This window comes from Lactuca sativa, chromosome 1 (genome assembly GCF_002870075.4).
Source record: "Lactuca sativa cultivar Salinas chromosome 1, Lsat_Salinas_v11, whole genome shotgun sequence".
Lineage (NCBI taxonomy): Eukaryota > Viridiplantae > Streptophyta > Magnoliopsida > Asterales > Asteraceae > Lactuca > Lactuca sativa.
The window spans coordinates 201,337,858-201,352,169 of record NC_056623.2 but is presented as its reverse complement, the minus strand read 5'-3'; the positions used below and the strand labels follow the sequence as shown (position 1 = coordinate 201,352,169).

Genomic DNA, 14,312 nt, shown 5'->3' with positions numbered 1-14,312 from the left:
CCTTTGTCCAAGGTGTGTTGTGATTCCATTTGAGGTGCAACACTTGGGGCACTAAGTTCTTAAAGGCCAAAACTACAAGCTACATCAAAGAGGTAACTCTAACTCAATTCTATGTGATTTATATCAATTGTATGTTAGTTGTAGGAATAAATCTTTGGAAACAATATTGCATGTATAATTAGAAAAAACATAGATATAAAGCTTTTAGGGTTGTATGTGCACCATAGGATGTTGTAGTATACCAAAACCCTTCAGTGGTATCAGAGCCTAGGGTTGTTTTCAATTATAGTTGATGCTCACTTGTTTTCAATGCTAGAAAAAATCGAATTTCTGCATTCTAAGGTAGTCTTTTCTTAGATTGTTTTAAAAACACTATTTTATATTTGGAATATAAACTCAGCTTTCATGTTTATAAATATTATTCTTAAGCGACACTAGACAGTTGTTTTTAATTAATTTTGGTATACATTTTGGTAATAATGATTGGACAAACCATTTTTTCTTTAAAAAATAGTCAGATGTTTTCTTTTATTTTAATCTTAAAAATATTAAAACTAACAAGAATATACAAGCATAGAAATGATGAGTCAATGTGAAAAAGTTGTTTCAAAAGAAATTTTATATCAAATGTTGAGATTTTTGGAAATAAAAAAGTTGATGATTTCTTTTAGGGTAAAAATTGAAGGGTTTTTCAGAAAGAAAAAAATTGTTGTAGGTTTTTCTGACTTTTTTTTCCTGAAACCGATAGGTTATAGGTAAACTTGCTAAAAAAAGAACAAATATGGAGAAAAAATGCAACTTTTTTTTAAGAAAATTATGTAATTTTATGTTTTTTTTTTTTGAACAACAAGAATTTTATAGAAAAAAGCTAGCAAGAAGCTAGAATTATATGAGTTTGATACATTCTCGTGAAGGGCTAAGACACCAATTTTCCCAGTTCAAGAAATAACCTTTTCTAGATCGGTATTTAATCCATTCGAAGGCCAACATCTTCACCTTGCTACCCAACATACGACAACTCTTAACCTTGCCATTAAATATTTTATCACATCTGTAAGTCCAAATAATCCAAGCAAAAGCAGAAAGCACAACCGAAACAACCTTGCTTACACACCTAGGGGTACCAGAACTGGACACACAACCAAAGAGGTCATGAAGAGAGTTGCTATCCACTAGAACCTGATTCCACCAATTGTTAATGGCTAGCGGCTAAACAATTCTAAAAGAGATGGGACTCTATCTCTAATAAAATGTTGCAAAGGGGACATAAATGTGAGCCGATAACACCCCAATTTTCTCCAGATTACTACGAGTAGGCAATCTTTGAAGAATAGATCTCCATAAGTAATTTTCTATTTAACCCGAAATGTAAAAAAATAAGAAAAATAAAAGAAATGAGGTAGTAAATTGAAAATAGGATACTATAATGTTCAAACGGGTTGTTATTAACAAAAAAATATTATTCGCAATGAAAATTTTAATAGAATAGTTAAATGCGGTTAAATATCGAAATATAATTTATAATAGGATGTCATGTTAACGTTATTCACAATGAAAATTTTAATAAAATGGTTGAATGTCATAAAATCCAATTCAATTAATTAAATTCAATTATAATACGATGCCATGCTAACCTTCAATGTATATACTCTCAATGTGTATCAAGTGTAAGTAACATTTATATACATACATAAACGGGGGACCATTTCCGCCAAAAAAGACCCATGTTCACTATTCAAAAAGATGGTTAGCTTTAATATATATATATATATATATATATATATATATATATATATATATATATATATATATATATATATATATATATATATATATATATATATATATATATATATATATTAAAGCTCAACATCTTTATGAATAGTGAAATGGGACTTTTTTGGCGAAAATGGTCCCCAGGTTATGTATGTGTGCTCAAATTGTCTTTAGGGTCATTTTATGTCAATATCCGTATAGTTTGTGGACATGCGTGTTGATTATTGTTTGGATTTATCCCTTCTAGATCCTTCCACCGCCTCCTTATCTAATATCCCTTTTCATCATTGTCTACTGATTTCGTCAAATGTGCGATGTTTCTCATCTAAAGTAGACAAGATTTATCACCGAAGAAGCCACCCGACTTTCTTCTCCAGGTGCTTATAAGAAGATTCAGGTTTGAGAGTCTTCAAGCTATTCTTGGAAGTATAAAAATCCTTAGACCCAGTTCTACTCAAACATTCCTTCTCCTATCATTGGTTGTGGTGTTAATGGGGTAAACAAAGAGGCACCATAGTAGCGATGGGCACCGATGGAGGGGGTCTGCCAGTTCCCCCCGTTTCTCTTATCAAGTTCATCTCAATCGACTTTTCCTTCCCCTTTCTCTGTAATCGATTTGGTTTCGTATTCTAAAATTGTCAACACCGTCATCGATCACGCTTAAACTCTCATCTTTACCCAGCTAATCACTAGACGTAAGTTCCTAACCGCCATCGGCGAGACCACATGTCCTTATTCTGATTCTCCAGTCACTGCCTCCACTGCAGGTAAACTTCTTCTACATATTTTCATTGTTTCACCTTTGAACAAGTTCTTACATTTTTAATTTTAACAGAGGAGGATGGTTGTGGTTCCTACAGTGAGAAAAGGTAAGTTTTCTTGTGAAGCTGTTTTTTCCTTATCTGATTTTTATTCTTTCTTTCCTGGATTTTGACTGATTTACAACCACACTTGGATTTTTTTAATGGCAAGATTACCATTTTCTTACTGCAGACAACGTGTTCGACAAAATGTCACATTGAAGATTTTTTTCATTGATTGCCTTCAATTATCAGGTTTGTATTTGTCTATTTTGTGGTTCTTTTTTGGCATGGTGTTTCACAAGATGTTGGCAAGGTTAATACAACGTAGTTGCTATTTCATTTTGTACTTATGTAATGTTTTTCTGGTCTTAGTTGTTTGATTTTTTGATTTACGAACTCAAGGATCCTATAATCAAAGGATTGAAAGTGGTGAAAAATAATGATAGTTGGTATTTATTTTGGTAAAAATTTGGATTAAAAATTGAATTTTTGAATAGTAAAACGGATAGTTTCTTGAAATTTGACTTGAATTCAAATAAAAATAATAATATTTTTTCCATATTTGGAGTTTGAAATTTGATATGTAGTACCAACCATGGAACGATCTAATGATGAAGAGGAAGATGCTGATTTTGGTGGTGATTCTAAAGGTTTGTGTTCTCACTACTTTTTTCTCTATTAAAATAGGTGTCAATATATGGAATTGATTTTGAATATAATGTCTGTTTGGTTGCAATATTTGATGTGTTACCATGTTGTTGACTAAAAGTTTCCACAGATTGATGAACTGATACTCATAATTTTGTCTATATCTATCTGCTACTGAATTAAGATTCTACGGTATGATCTGGATAATGGATGTTGATTTACAAATTTAATTTTATCTGTTAATAGAGATTTTGTTCTGTTACATGTTTAAGTTGTTTCCCATTAAGAATTTCACCCATGAGTGCATTTGGTGCTGAATTACTTTAACCATTGAGCCAGGTACCAAATGTAAGTCATTGAATGCAATTTGTAGACTGAGTAATGCTATAGAGTAAAAAAATGCAACTCTTTACTTCTGGTAATTTAATTGACCAACTTCTATATTTCTTCGATCAAACTTTTAATTTTTCTTCTTTTCAATGAATTTGTTTGACTCATGCCATTTTTTTCTTTGATTTTCAGATGGTTTGAATTGCCACCAAATTTGGGTCATAACTGAAAAGGCTTGAGTTTATAATGTTGAAGCATATTTTCACGTAATGTAACAATTCCCTGTTATGGGAGTGGGACTCGGCGGGTACAACCCGATCCTTCATCTAGGTATGGTTTCCATTTTGGGTTTATTGTGATTTTAATTATACATATTGAAACTCACATCAGTAATGGTTTTCAGCCAGTTCCAATACCGACTGGTTTTAAACGAGCTCTATCTATCCATTCCATTACCGGTGCCGCTACTTACATGGCCCCTCCATCGCCTCTCACCGATTACGTTCCCGTGCTCTTCTCCCCCCCCCCCCTTTCTCTCTCTTACAGTAACAGCTTCAGATAAGGGCGATCGAGATAAACCCAAAGTCTAAAACTCGATATTAACGGCTTCAGATAAGGGCAGCGGCGATTATATTAATGCAAATTTCTCTCCAATTTGATTTCATTAGACGGGGCTGAACAACTTCAAGGTGAGTGTTCCTATACTTTAAACGATTGAATGCTAATGCCCTCAAATTTCAATTCAATTTCAGATTGTCCGCCATGGGTGCAGCTATTGAAAAAATTGCAAAAATGGTCCCTGTGGTTGGCAAAATTCTGTGGTTCTGGTCCAAAATGAAATGTTGGTGCACCCCTAGTCCAATTTTAGATATCTTGTGTGGTTTTGGTCCCTATGATTAACATTTTATGTGTTTTTAGTCAAGAACCAACCTGAAATGACGAATATGCCCTTCTGATATATTTTTTAATATTTTTTGTATTTAATTTAATGTTTTATTATTAATAAACATTCTAACTCTCTCTCTCTCTCTCTCTCTCTTTCTCTCTCTCTCTCTCTCTCTCTCTCTCTCTTCTCTCTCTCTCAAATTATCCCAAGATTGCCATCCCAGTTTCCGGCCATCTACACTCCCATCAAACCCTTACCCAACACCACCCTCTAGCCTCTCCTCCCTTACTCCTTCTCCGTTGCTTTAATTTCCGATCGTCTTGCCGGCATAGATTCTTCTGTTGTTGAAGCTGAAGTTAAGAAGGTATCCATATGTAGCTGCTGTACCAGAGGTCAAACGATTGCTTCTTCTTCCACGGCTGCTCCGGGGCTGCGACTAACAAGCCTGTTATTGCTGATTAAATTAGGGCTGCGACGGAGAAACTTTGTCGGATTTGTTCTTCGTCAATGATATGAAGAAAAAACGAGGTGGTGTTGCAAGGATCGAATTGAGGAATTTAGGGTTCTCGAGCTTTGCAGAACCGGTGTTGGATACGAAGGAAGATGAAGAAGACGACGAAGAAGAAAAACATGATGACGATGGTGATGAAATTAGGTTTTATGATGAGTTGTTTGTGCGAAATGAAGTTGATGATGATGAAATTGAAGAAGGGGATCTGAAGACGAAGAAGAAGAACAAATCGTCTTCTTTCCGTTACCAGTCGTGCTCTACAGACGAGACCCATGGTCTCTTAATTTCAGTTGGTCAATCGAACATGGAATACTATTGGTTTGAAAACTGAGGGGTGCGGATGGAGCTTACTATGACGATAGGGATGGTGGGTGTTCGGAGATGGTCGATGGCAACAACAGTAGGCGGTAGCGGTGGCATCGGAGCTCCATAGTAGCAGCGACAATGGGCGGTGACGGTAGCTTCGCTGCTTCCACTTCCTTTTCCGACGAGCTCGATGAGGATGGAGGCGAACGGAGCTAGGTACGGCCGAGGGAAGAAGTAGCGGTGACAATGACATTTGTTGATGGAGGAAAGAGATCTGGCGGCAGGGGGCTGCTCCGGTAGCCTTCTGTTGCTTCGTCCTTGTTTCTTGATCTAGCAAGTACACTTTCACTAGAACTTTCAACATATATATATATATATATATATATATATATATATATATATATATACATACATATATATATATATATATATATATATATATATATATATATACACACAGAGAGAGAGAGAGAGACCTTTTCTCAATTTTATTTAATGAAAAACATTTGAATAAATATAAAAACAAAATAAAAAACAAATATAAGGGTATAATAGTCTTTTTATATTGATAGGGACCAAAAACAATAGAAAGATCCAATTTCGGACTAGTGGTGCACCAACATTTCGTTTTGGACCAAAAACACATAAATTTGCCAACCACAAGGACCATTTTTGCAATTTTGTCAAAAAAATTAAACCATGAATTTCATGAGGAGCTCCATTATCAGCTTCGGTCATTTAACAACTTCTAACCTGATCAAAAGTAAGATCAGAGTCCGCGGTGAGTTGAGGTGGATAGGAGTAGAGAAGGAACTGAGAAAGAGAATGTTTTCAAAAATTCATTTCTTTTCAAATTATTTTTCCTCTGCATCTGCATTAGTTGACTATTGACCATTTTTCCATTTATTGCAGACAAAGTAGATACTAGGATTGATGATTTCGCATCGGAAATTTGCTTTAGCTTTTCTCGATATTTCTTTAGGAACTCATTTATTTCTGTCGCTCTGAACTTTTCCTTCCAAATCACATTTATTCCCCTCTTCTGAGTCAGAGTTATTGCTCATCACATGTTCGATGAAATGCCTGCAAACGACATTTGACCCGAATTGATAAGGTTATACTATTGATTTTTTTTTCAAAAGGTTATTACTAATATGACTTAAAATCAATCAATATGTAGTTAAATTCGCATGCTTACTGTCGCCTTACCGGTTATCAATCCTTACAGTTTTTCATATTTAACTTACTGATATTTGTTTTTTGTTTGTTACAGATGTTATGTTAAGACAACTTGTTGATTGCTCCAGATGGCGCCATCAAAGTCAATGTTTTTCTTGGTTTGTGATTTTTATTACATTACATACCATACTCTTTGTGTATTTTTGTTGCTTATGGTGTACATTGACTGGATTTCGTTTCTTGGGATGGGTTTTATCTATTTTCTGCATATTCTTACCTGTACTACTAAATTTTGATCATTAAATATTGATAATGCAGGCGTTAAACATACACCAATGGGCATTGTAGAAAAAGATGAAAGCAGATAGGTAAGTTAGTATATCCATGTTTATACTTCATATTCCAAACTTTATAAGTAAAAGTTGTTAAATTAATTTTTTTAGTTTTATATATGAACTTAGAACTAAAAGTTTGTGTAGGTTTCAAAAACAAAGATTTCTTGTGCTCTATTTACATTGCACTATGAGTCTACACATGGATACATGGTAAAATATGTCTTTAGATGAGAATTTTGGTTAACCAATTAGTCTTTTTTTCTTTACTGGTTATTCATTCTATCATCACATCTGATTAGCAACAACTTGCCCGAATGATAGTGTTAGATAGATTATACATTAATATGGTAATTACATCATTTTACATATTTGAGACCCGCTTCTTTGACCAAACTACCCCTACATGTTTTTTTGGTAAAAAAATAATAATTATTTTCATAGTTTTTCTCCAAATTGCCCCTTGATACTGTTTGTTTTTTGGATAAAAAAAATAATGATTTACTGCTTTTTTGTTAACAAAAATTATTCATTTCAACACTTCTTGCCCAAACTGTCCATACATACTGTTTTTTGGTAAAAAAAATTATGGGCCGGTTTTTTTCCTGAAGGGTTTATTTGTTAGAAAAGTTAAAAGTTTAAGAAGCAGAGAGATCTTTGACTTTGCAACAATTTAGTAAATGGTGTTGATTATTTAACCCTCAAAAGAAATCTTGATTTCTTGAATCTTGAGGTAACCGTGTTTTGACTTTTTGATTAATAGTGAGGTAGTGAAATTCGGACATGATATGACATTTTTCTGGAATGGAAACCGGTATAGATATTTCAATGTTGAGCTGGAAGAATATGTTGAGATTCCAGGTGATAGTTGAATTACTTTTAATGTTTAACCAAAGATGAAAGCTTTCGAGATTGGTCAGAAGGCACATGATGCTATCCTTAGTTTTTATATACAAATTTAAAAATGGAAAAGAAATAAATTAAAAGTAGGTTGCTATTTGTTGCATTTAGGTGCGTTTGAACATACCAAATGGTGGCATGGTTCGGCATGCCGGTGATGTTGAGGCTACTATTGTAGCATGCAAGGCTGCTAAAGAAGCTGTTAGAAAATTTTAATTTATTTTATGTTTTTGATTGTATATGAAGGAATTTGATTTTGTAAAACAGAAGATCTTGGATGTTGTAGATCAAGTGAGTGGAATATTTGTGGTGACTGTAGATCATGATAATGCCGAGGACATGGTGAAAATGAACAAGAAGGGAGAGCATGCTCTTGATAAAGAGGGAAATGTTCAAATTTTAGTCTCTCACACTCTTCAGCCAGTAACTTAGCAGTAACTCAGCCTAATTAATAGTTTAAAAATATCATAAAGACTTAATCAGAGTCGACACCAACAATTCATCTTCCATCCCCTTCCTTTTTTTTCCAAATCAAACTGCATTCTATAGTTAACACTTTGCTACAAAGTTAATATTTTGTACAAAATTCATAGCCAAGCCATCACATTTTATAAACAAATTGTCCATAACAAGAAAGAAACTACCCCCAATGGTATTTAGAATATAAATGTTCTCACATCCGGCCCCGCATCCGACCCCCGCAACGCGGGGTTCCCCACCTACTTATTATGAAAAATAATTTAAAAAAAAACATTTTCATTGAATTTATTTAAAAGTCAATCCATTAATCTGAGTTGAATATAATATTAGAAAGTATTTTATTATTTCTTTCATTATACTCTTTTTCTGTATTTTCTAAAAACATATATTCATAATTCACTACATTTCGTCTTCTTAAATTAATATAAAAGAAGTTTCTTCCATGGACAAAGAAAAACAATGATATAAATTTTATTATTGAAGGAGTCGTGTAAATATTTTATGAACACGATTCTTATCACCTTATGATATGATGAAGTATGTTCATTTTATTTGCCAACCTGAAAGAATATTTTATCATCAAATACAACATTATAAACAACTTCAGAGTTGAGACATCACAGATAAGCATACACACAAGCAACACAATTTTCAGAAAGACAGAAAAAAAAAATAATGGGTAGCATATCCAATAGATGGAAGACTCTAAGTGGAGAAGACAATTGGTTAGGCCTGTTAGATCCTCTAGACATCGATCTCCGGCGATACATCATCCACTATGGGGAGATGGCTCAGGCAGCACGAGATGCTTTTAATTCTGAGAAGGCATCAAAGCACGCTGGAAATAGCCTATACAGTCGTAGTAATCTTTTGTCAAAAGTTGAAATCGAACAAGGAAACCCTTTCAGATACGAAGTGACAAAATATTTCTACGGAACATCGTCAGTTCCCCTCCCTTCCTTTCTTGTGCAGTCATTGTCTAGGGAGGCCTGGAGCAAGGAATCAAACTGGATAGGGTACGTGGCGGTGGCTACTGATGAAGGCAAGGCGGCGTTAGGGCGGAGAGACATCGTGATTGCATGGAGAGGCACAGTTCAAGCCATGGAATGGATTAATGATCTAAAATTTGTATCAGTTTCAGCTCCAGAAATATTTAAAGAGAATGATGATATAAAAATTCAAGATGGTTGGCATTCAATCTACACCACTGCTGATCCCCGATCTCCTTTTAACAAAACAAGTGCTCGGCATCAAGTTCGTTTCCTTTATAATCTTTTTTGCTTACAAAATACCCAAAATATATATATTGCAATATTTAGTAACGTACGTATATTATGTTTAGGTTCTTGAAGAGGTGAGTCGATTAGTTGAATTATACAAGAATGAGGAAGTAAGTTTAACAGTAGTCGGACATAGCATGGGTGGAGCACTTGCCACGCTTAATGCTGTTGATATTGTCTCAAACGGTTTCAACAAGACGATGAGTATGCCTAGCAAGACGTTTCCGGTGACTGCTTTTGTTTTTGCGAGCCCTCGTGTGGGTGACTCGGACTTTCATAAGTTCTTTTCTTCACACAAAGATATCCATGTCCTACGCGTTCAAAATGCAAAAGATGTGGTTCCACACTACCCATTGAAGATAGGGTACTTGCATGTCGGAGAAGAGTTGGCGATTGATACAACTAAGTCGCCGTATTTGAAGAGTCCTGGAGATATACAAAGATGGCATGACATGGAGAGTTATTTACATGGGGTCGCGGGTGCACAAGGTAGCAAAGGAGGGTTTAATTTAGAGGTTGGACGTGATATTGCGCTAGTAAACAAATATTCAGATGGTTTGAAGGATGAATATCACGTGCCTTCTTTTTGGTGGGTTCAGAAGCACAAGGGGATGGTTCGACATGCAGATGGGTCGTGGTTGTTGATGGATCATGAAGATGATGATATTGGTACGTCGAAATAGGAAAATAATTATAGGTCACTTGAGCTTGATGTTTGATAATTGATATCTGATATGTTCGTTTTTATTGATTGGTTGTTTCTTACACTTCAATTCGACATTTATGAACCATGTGAACTTTAAATAATGTAAAATATATAAATAATTAATATAATCTCCCGATTGATTCTTATTTGGAAGTATATTTTTTCAATTAATATTTCTTATCATTTTGTCAATGATATAACAAGAACGTTGGATATTAGCAACCACACTCTTAAAAAACAAGGTAGGCATTATGAGTGACATTTCGTTTGTAACATCGTCAAATATAGTGTCTATAGTTTTTGTTCTCTTTAGTGAAAAGATTCTTTTCTTGAAAAAAATTAACTAACTAGTAAAATAAGAAAATACGAAGAAAGAAAATGTAAATGAGTTAATAGAATCTTTAATTACATATTTATCGTAAATAGTAAATTTGGACTAAAAAATAGAAAATATTAGAGGAATGACTAAATTGGACGACTTGTTCAAACTTGAAGGAGGAAATTTTCAATTTTCACTTAAATTCTAAATTAAATGTTTGACAAATTTGGGAAAATGTCTAAAATTTAGAAGTTTACTTTTATTAGGGTTAGTTTTAGAGGTCAAAAGCGTAAAAACGATGAAAGATCGTATTGACTTGATATTTAACGAATTAGTAGTGTCTACTGGACACTGTCTAGGACTTCATTTGTTCAAAATATGATAGGGAAGGACCTAAATGCAAATTAGGAAATTATTATGTAGTCATATGGGAGAACGGCGGTTTAAATGTGAATAAGACAGACTAGTAGCTTAATCCTTACACGCCAAACCATATTGAGTTTGCAGAAAGCAAATCCAAACTACGACAAACAATAATTAGAGAAAAACAAGATAGTGTATATATGCTTCAGGGTGTATGGGTGCGGTGAATGGGCGATCTAGTTATACGATCTTCAATGCATTGAACTCATATGAGTTTAATGAATTGACAAATGTAAATTCCACTAGTAATTTAATTTTACCCATTAAACTCTACATTCAATTAAACTCTACAATTTAATGAATTGTCACATCATTTATCATTTTCTTTTTATTTATTGTTATTTTTAAAAAAATTAATTAGCATGAAAAAAAAATTAAAAACTACAATTAAAATTAACATTAATTAAAAATTTAATATATATATATATATATATATATATATATGTGTGTGTGTGTGTGTGTGTGTGTGAGGAGATTGAGAGTATAGAGTTCAATGGGGATTGAACTCCCCATTCTATTGAATGCTAGTCATTTTCTCACAATAAAGATTTTGAGTTTAATGAGATTAAACCCTCCATTAAATTCCCATTGGAGATGGCATTAACATATTTATTAGAATTCTTATTATTGTTGAGATACTATATAAATAAACATGTATATCTTATAATGTTTTAATTCCATTTTTATAAAAACCTAACTTTGGGTTTATAATTAATATAAATAAACATGTATATCTTATAATTCCATTTTCATAAAAGCCTAACTTTGGGTTGATAGTTAATAAAAATAAACCCCCACCAACTTAAGTAAATGCATACATGTACATATAAAATATTTTCCCTCCTATTACTTATTCCACTTTCGTTCATATTCTCTGTTGTGACAAAGAACATGGCCGGTTTGGCATGCGGAATTAAAGTTTGCACAATTAAACATGGTGATTTGGGTGTTTAAGAGATATATTGAATGTATATGGTGTTACACAAAAAGGATGTAGATCTAGACTACATAAATAACACACACTTACACACTCACTTTTACATCTCTCAAGAACACCTCTACAAGTAGTATGAACCCACTATTTATAGAGGTGTTTACATGTCTCTCTCTCACTCTAACAAACAAATGGGTCTAAAGGCTAAAGCACCACATGCAAGTGGGTTTTACAAAAGTCAAACATTTACAAAGTCATGAATGAATAACTTTGCACCCCAACATTCTCCCCCTCAAAGTTAGGAATGAATGACCCACTTCAAATCTTCCAAAGTCAAGCACTACGCGATTCGAGCCTCAAAGGTGACACATGTCGAAACGAACTTCAATCTTCAATTCTTCCATGATTCTTCAATTTGGGCTCTAGGATGTGAGACCATACAAACCGAGCATCAATGAATGATCAAGAGTATTCCAAACTCCAAATAATCACCCAAAGTTGCGCATAAAAACACACCCCAAAAATCTTCAATAAACCAAACCCATTTCGAATACATCACTTCCAAACTCCCAATTGCATCATCTCGTGGGCTTCAAAACTTCAAGATCACTTCGGTTTTCAAATCCGCATAATATGAAAAATTCAAGTTCGAATTTTCATATAAAACTTCTCCCCCTTTTTATAATCGAAATTTGATTATAAAACTCCAAGGAAAAAGAACGTGCTCTATTCGGAATTTTTCATGTTAAAACTCCCCCTTAACATGTGGCATAAACTTTGTGCTTCAATCCTGAAAATCCAAAAAATATTGAATTTTTAGCTTCGTTCACGGATCGCCTTTGACAAAATTTCTCAAAAATGGGTAGAAATTGTCAATTTCAAAATTCTGCAGTGACCCGTTGCGCCAAAAATAGCCAAATATGCGAAACACACTCCCATTTGCGAAACTGGGTAAAATGTGTAAATTCGCACAAACTGTAGGGACTAGATTTGAAAATATTCCAATTTCTCAAATTTTTTACCCCAAATGCGAAACTGGGTAAAATTTGCCATTTTGCAAAGACTGTAGGGATGCGAAATGAAAATTCTGCACTTTTGTCTTTTTATTACCCCATTTTGCGAAGTTGGACCACTTATATTATTTCATGAAAAGAGCAGGGACCAAATGCGAAACAATTAACTTTCTTCTTCATTAACGGGTGCTTCGCATTCCTTCACATCTAAACAAATGCAAACTTGACTGAGAAACCCAATTAATCTCCTTCGCATTAATCACCTTCGGATTTTAATTCAATTAACCCAGATGCGAACTCAACTTTGAGTCACTCATATGCGAACAGTTCTTGATTTCAAATGCGAATACACCATTACATAAAAAAAAATGCGAATGAACATCTTGTCTGACTTCCAAATTGCGAATCGTATTACAACCTTATGTGTGAACCCAATATGCGAAGTCTTCAATCGTTCAATCACCAAAAAAAAAAAAAAAAAAAAAAAACCAGTCGATTATGACTTCAAAGACAATAGTTCGTTTTTCATTCAACCCAAACCGAATCCACATCGATTCCAAAAACCATCGACATTCGCATCTTGATCCAACAATCACCGACTCAAAAAAAGTTATCCCAAATCCAAAATCAAATTCATTCTCAAAGCGAAGTCTGTGTGACCCTAAATTTTGCTTTCAATTCAAACATCACACATCAATCGATTCTTAATATGATACTTCAAGATTCCAACTTCGCATCTATCAAGTGCCAACAAACACCAAAATTATCTTCTCAATATCGATTGTAGATCAAAGACCCAATTTCAAACAAAATTTTGACTGTTCTTCATATGTTCTTGAATGTTCTTCAGTAGTTCATCAGTTTCAATCCAAATCAACGATTTGCGACTTCAATCAAAATCTCCAAACCAAGAATCATCAATTCATCAATCAAATTTAATCAATAACCAACATCGATTTTGAAGCAACATCGATTCTATCATCTCAATCAAATGTCCGTGATCAATTTTATCAAAATCAAAAGATCAATCTCGGACTTCTTCACTGGAACTTATATAAAATCGAGTTCATCATATTCCAAATCAAAAGAAATCGAGATTCATTTTCAGATATACATTCAACATCGATCCAGAAAAAAAAATTAGAGAATGAGATGAAGAACTCAAGAACAATCGATCAATTAAGAATAGAACATCGTAAGAACACGATTATACAACAACTGAAGCATGTGTACAAGTTAGATGACGAATATCTATTTACGATTTAGAATGATTCAATGACTAAAAGATATTCACGATTTGGGCTCAAAATATTAATATCGGATGAATTCTTGAGAACTGAAACAAAGGAATTTGGGCTTATCATGATACATTGATGAACAGTATCAGACTATTATCTCTTTGGGCTCAACTTTATGAATCGATAGATGGGCTTAAACATCAAATTGTATGAATAGTAATAGTTTTAGATTTAGACTCAAACATTTG

General features: G+C 33.7%; 1 protein-coding gene across 1 annotated transcript; it reads left to right on the top strand.

Moving 5' to 3' along the window:
• The first annotated feature begins 8,692 nt into the window (after positions 1-8,692).
• Positions 8,693-10,290, top strand: LOC111919839 (phospholipase A1-II 1). The gene is made up of 2 exons (XM_023915407.3): positions 8,693-9,405; positions 9,494-10,290. The coding sequence occupies exons 1-2, from the start codon at positions 8,827-8,829 to the stop codon at positions 10,112-10,114; spliced, it is 1,200 nt and encodes a 399-aa protein (XP_023771175.1). The 5' UTR covers positions 8,693-8,826; the 3' UTR covers positions 10,115-10,290.
• Positions 10,291-14,312: the final 4,022 nt, after the last annotated feature.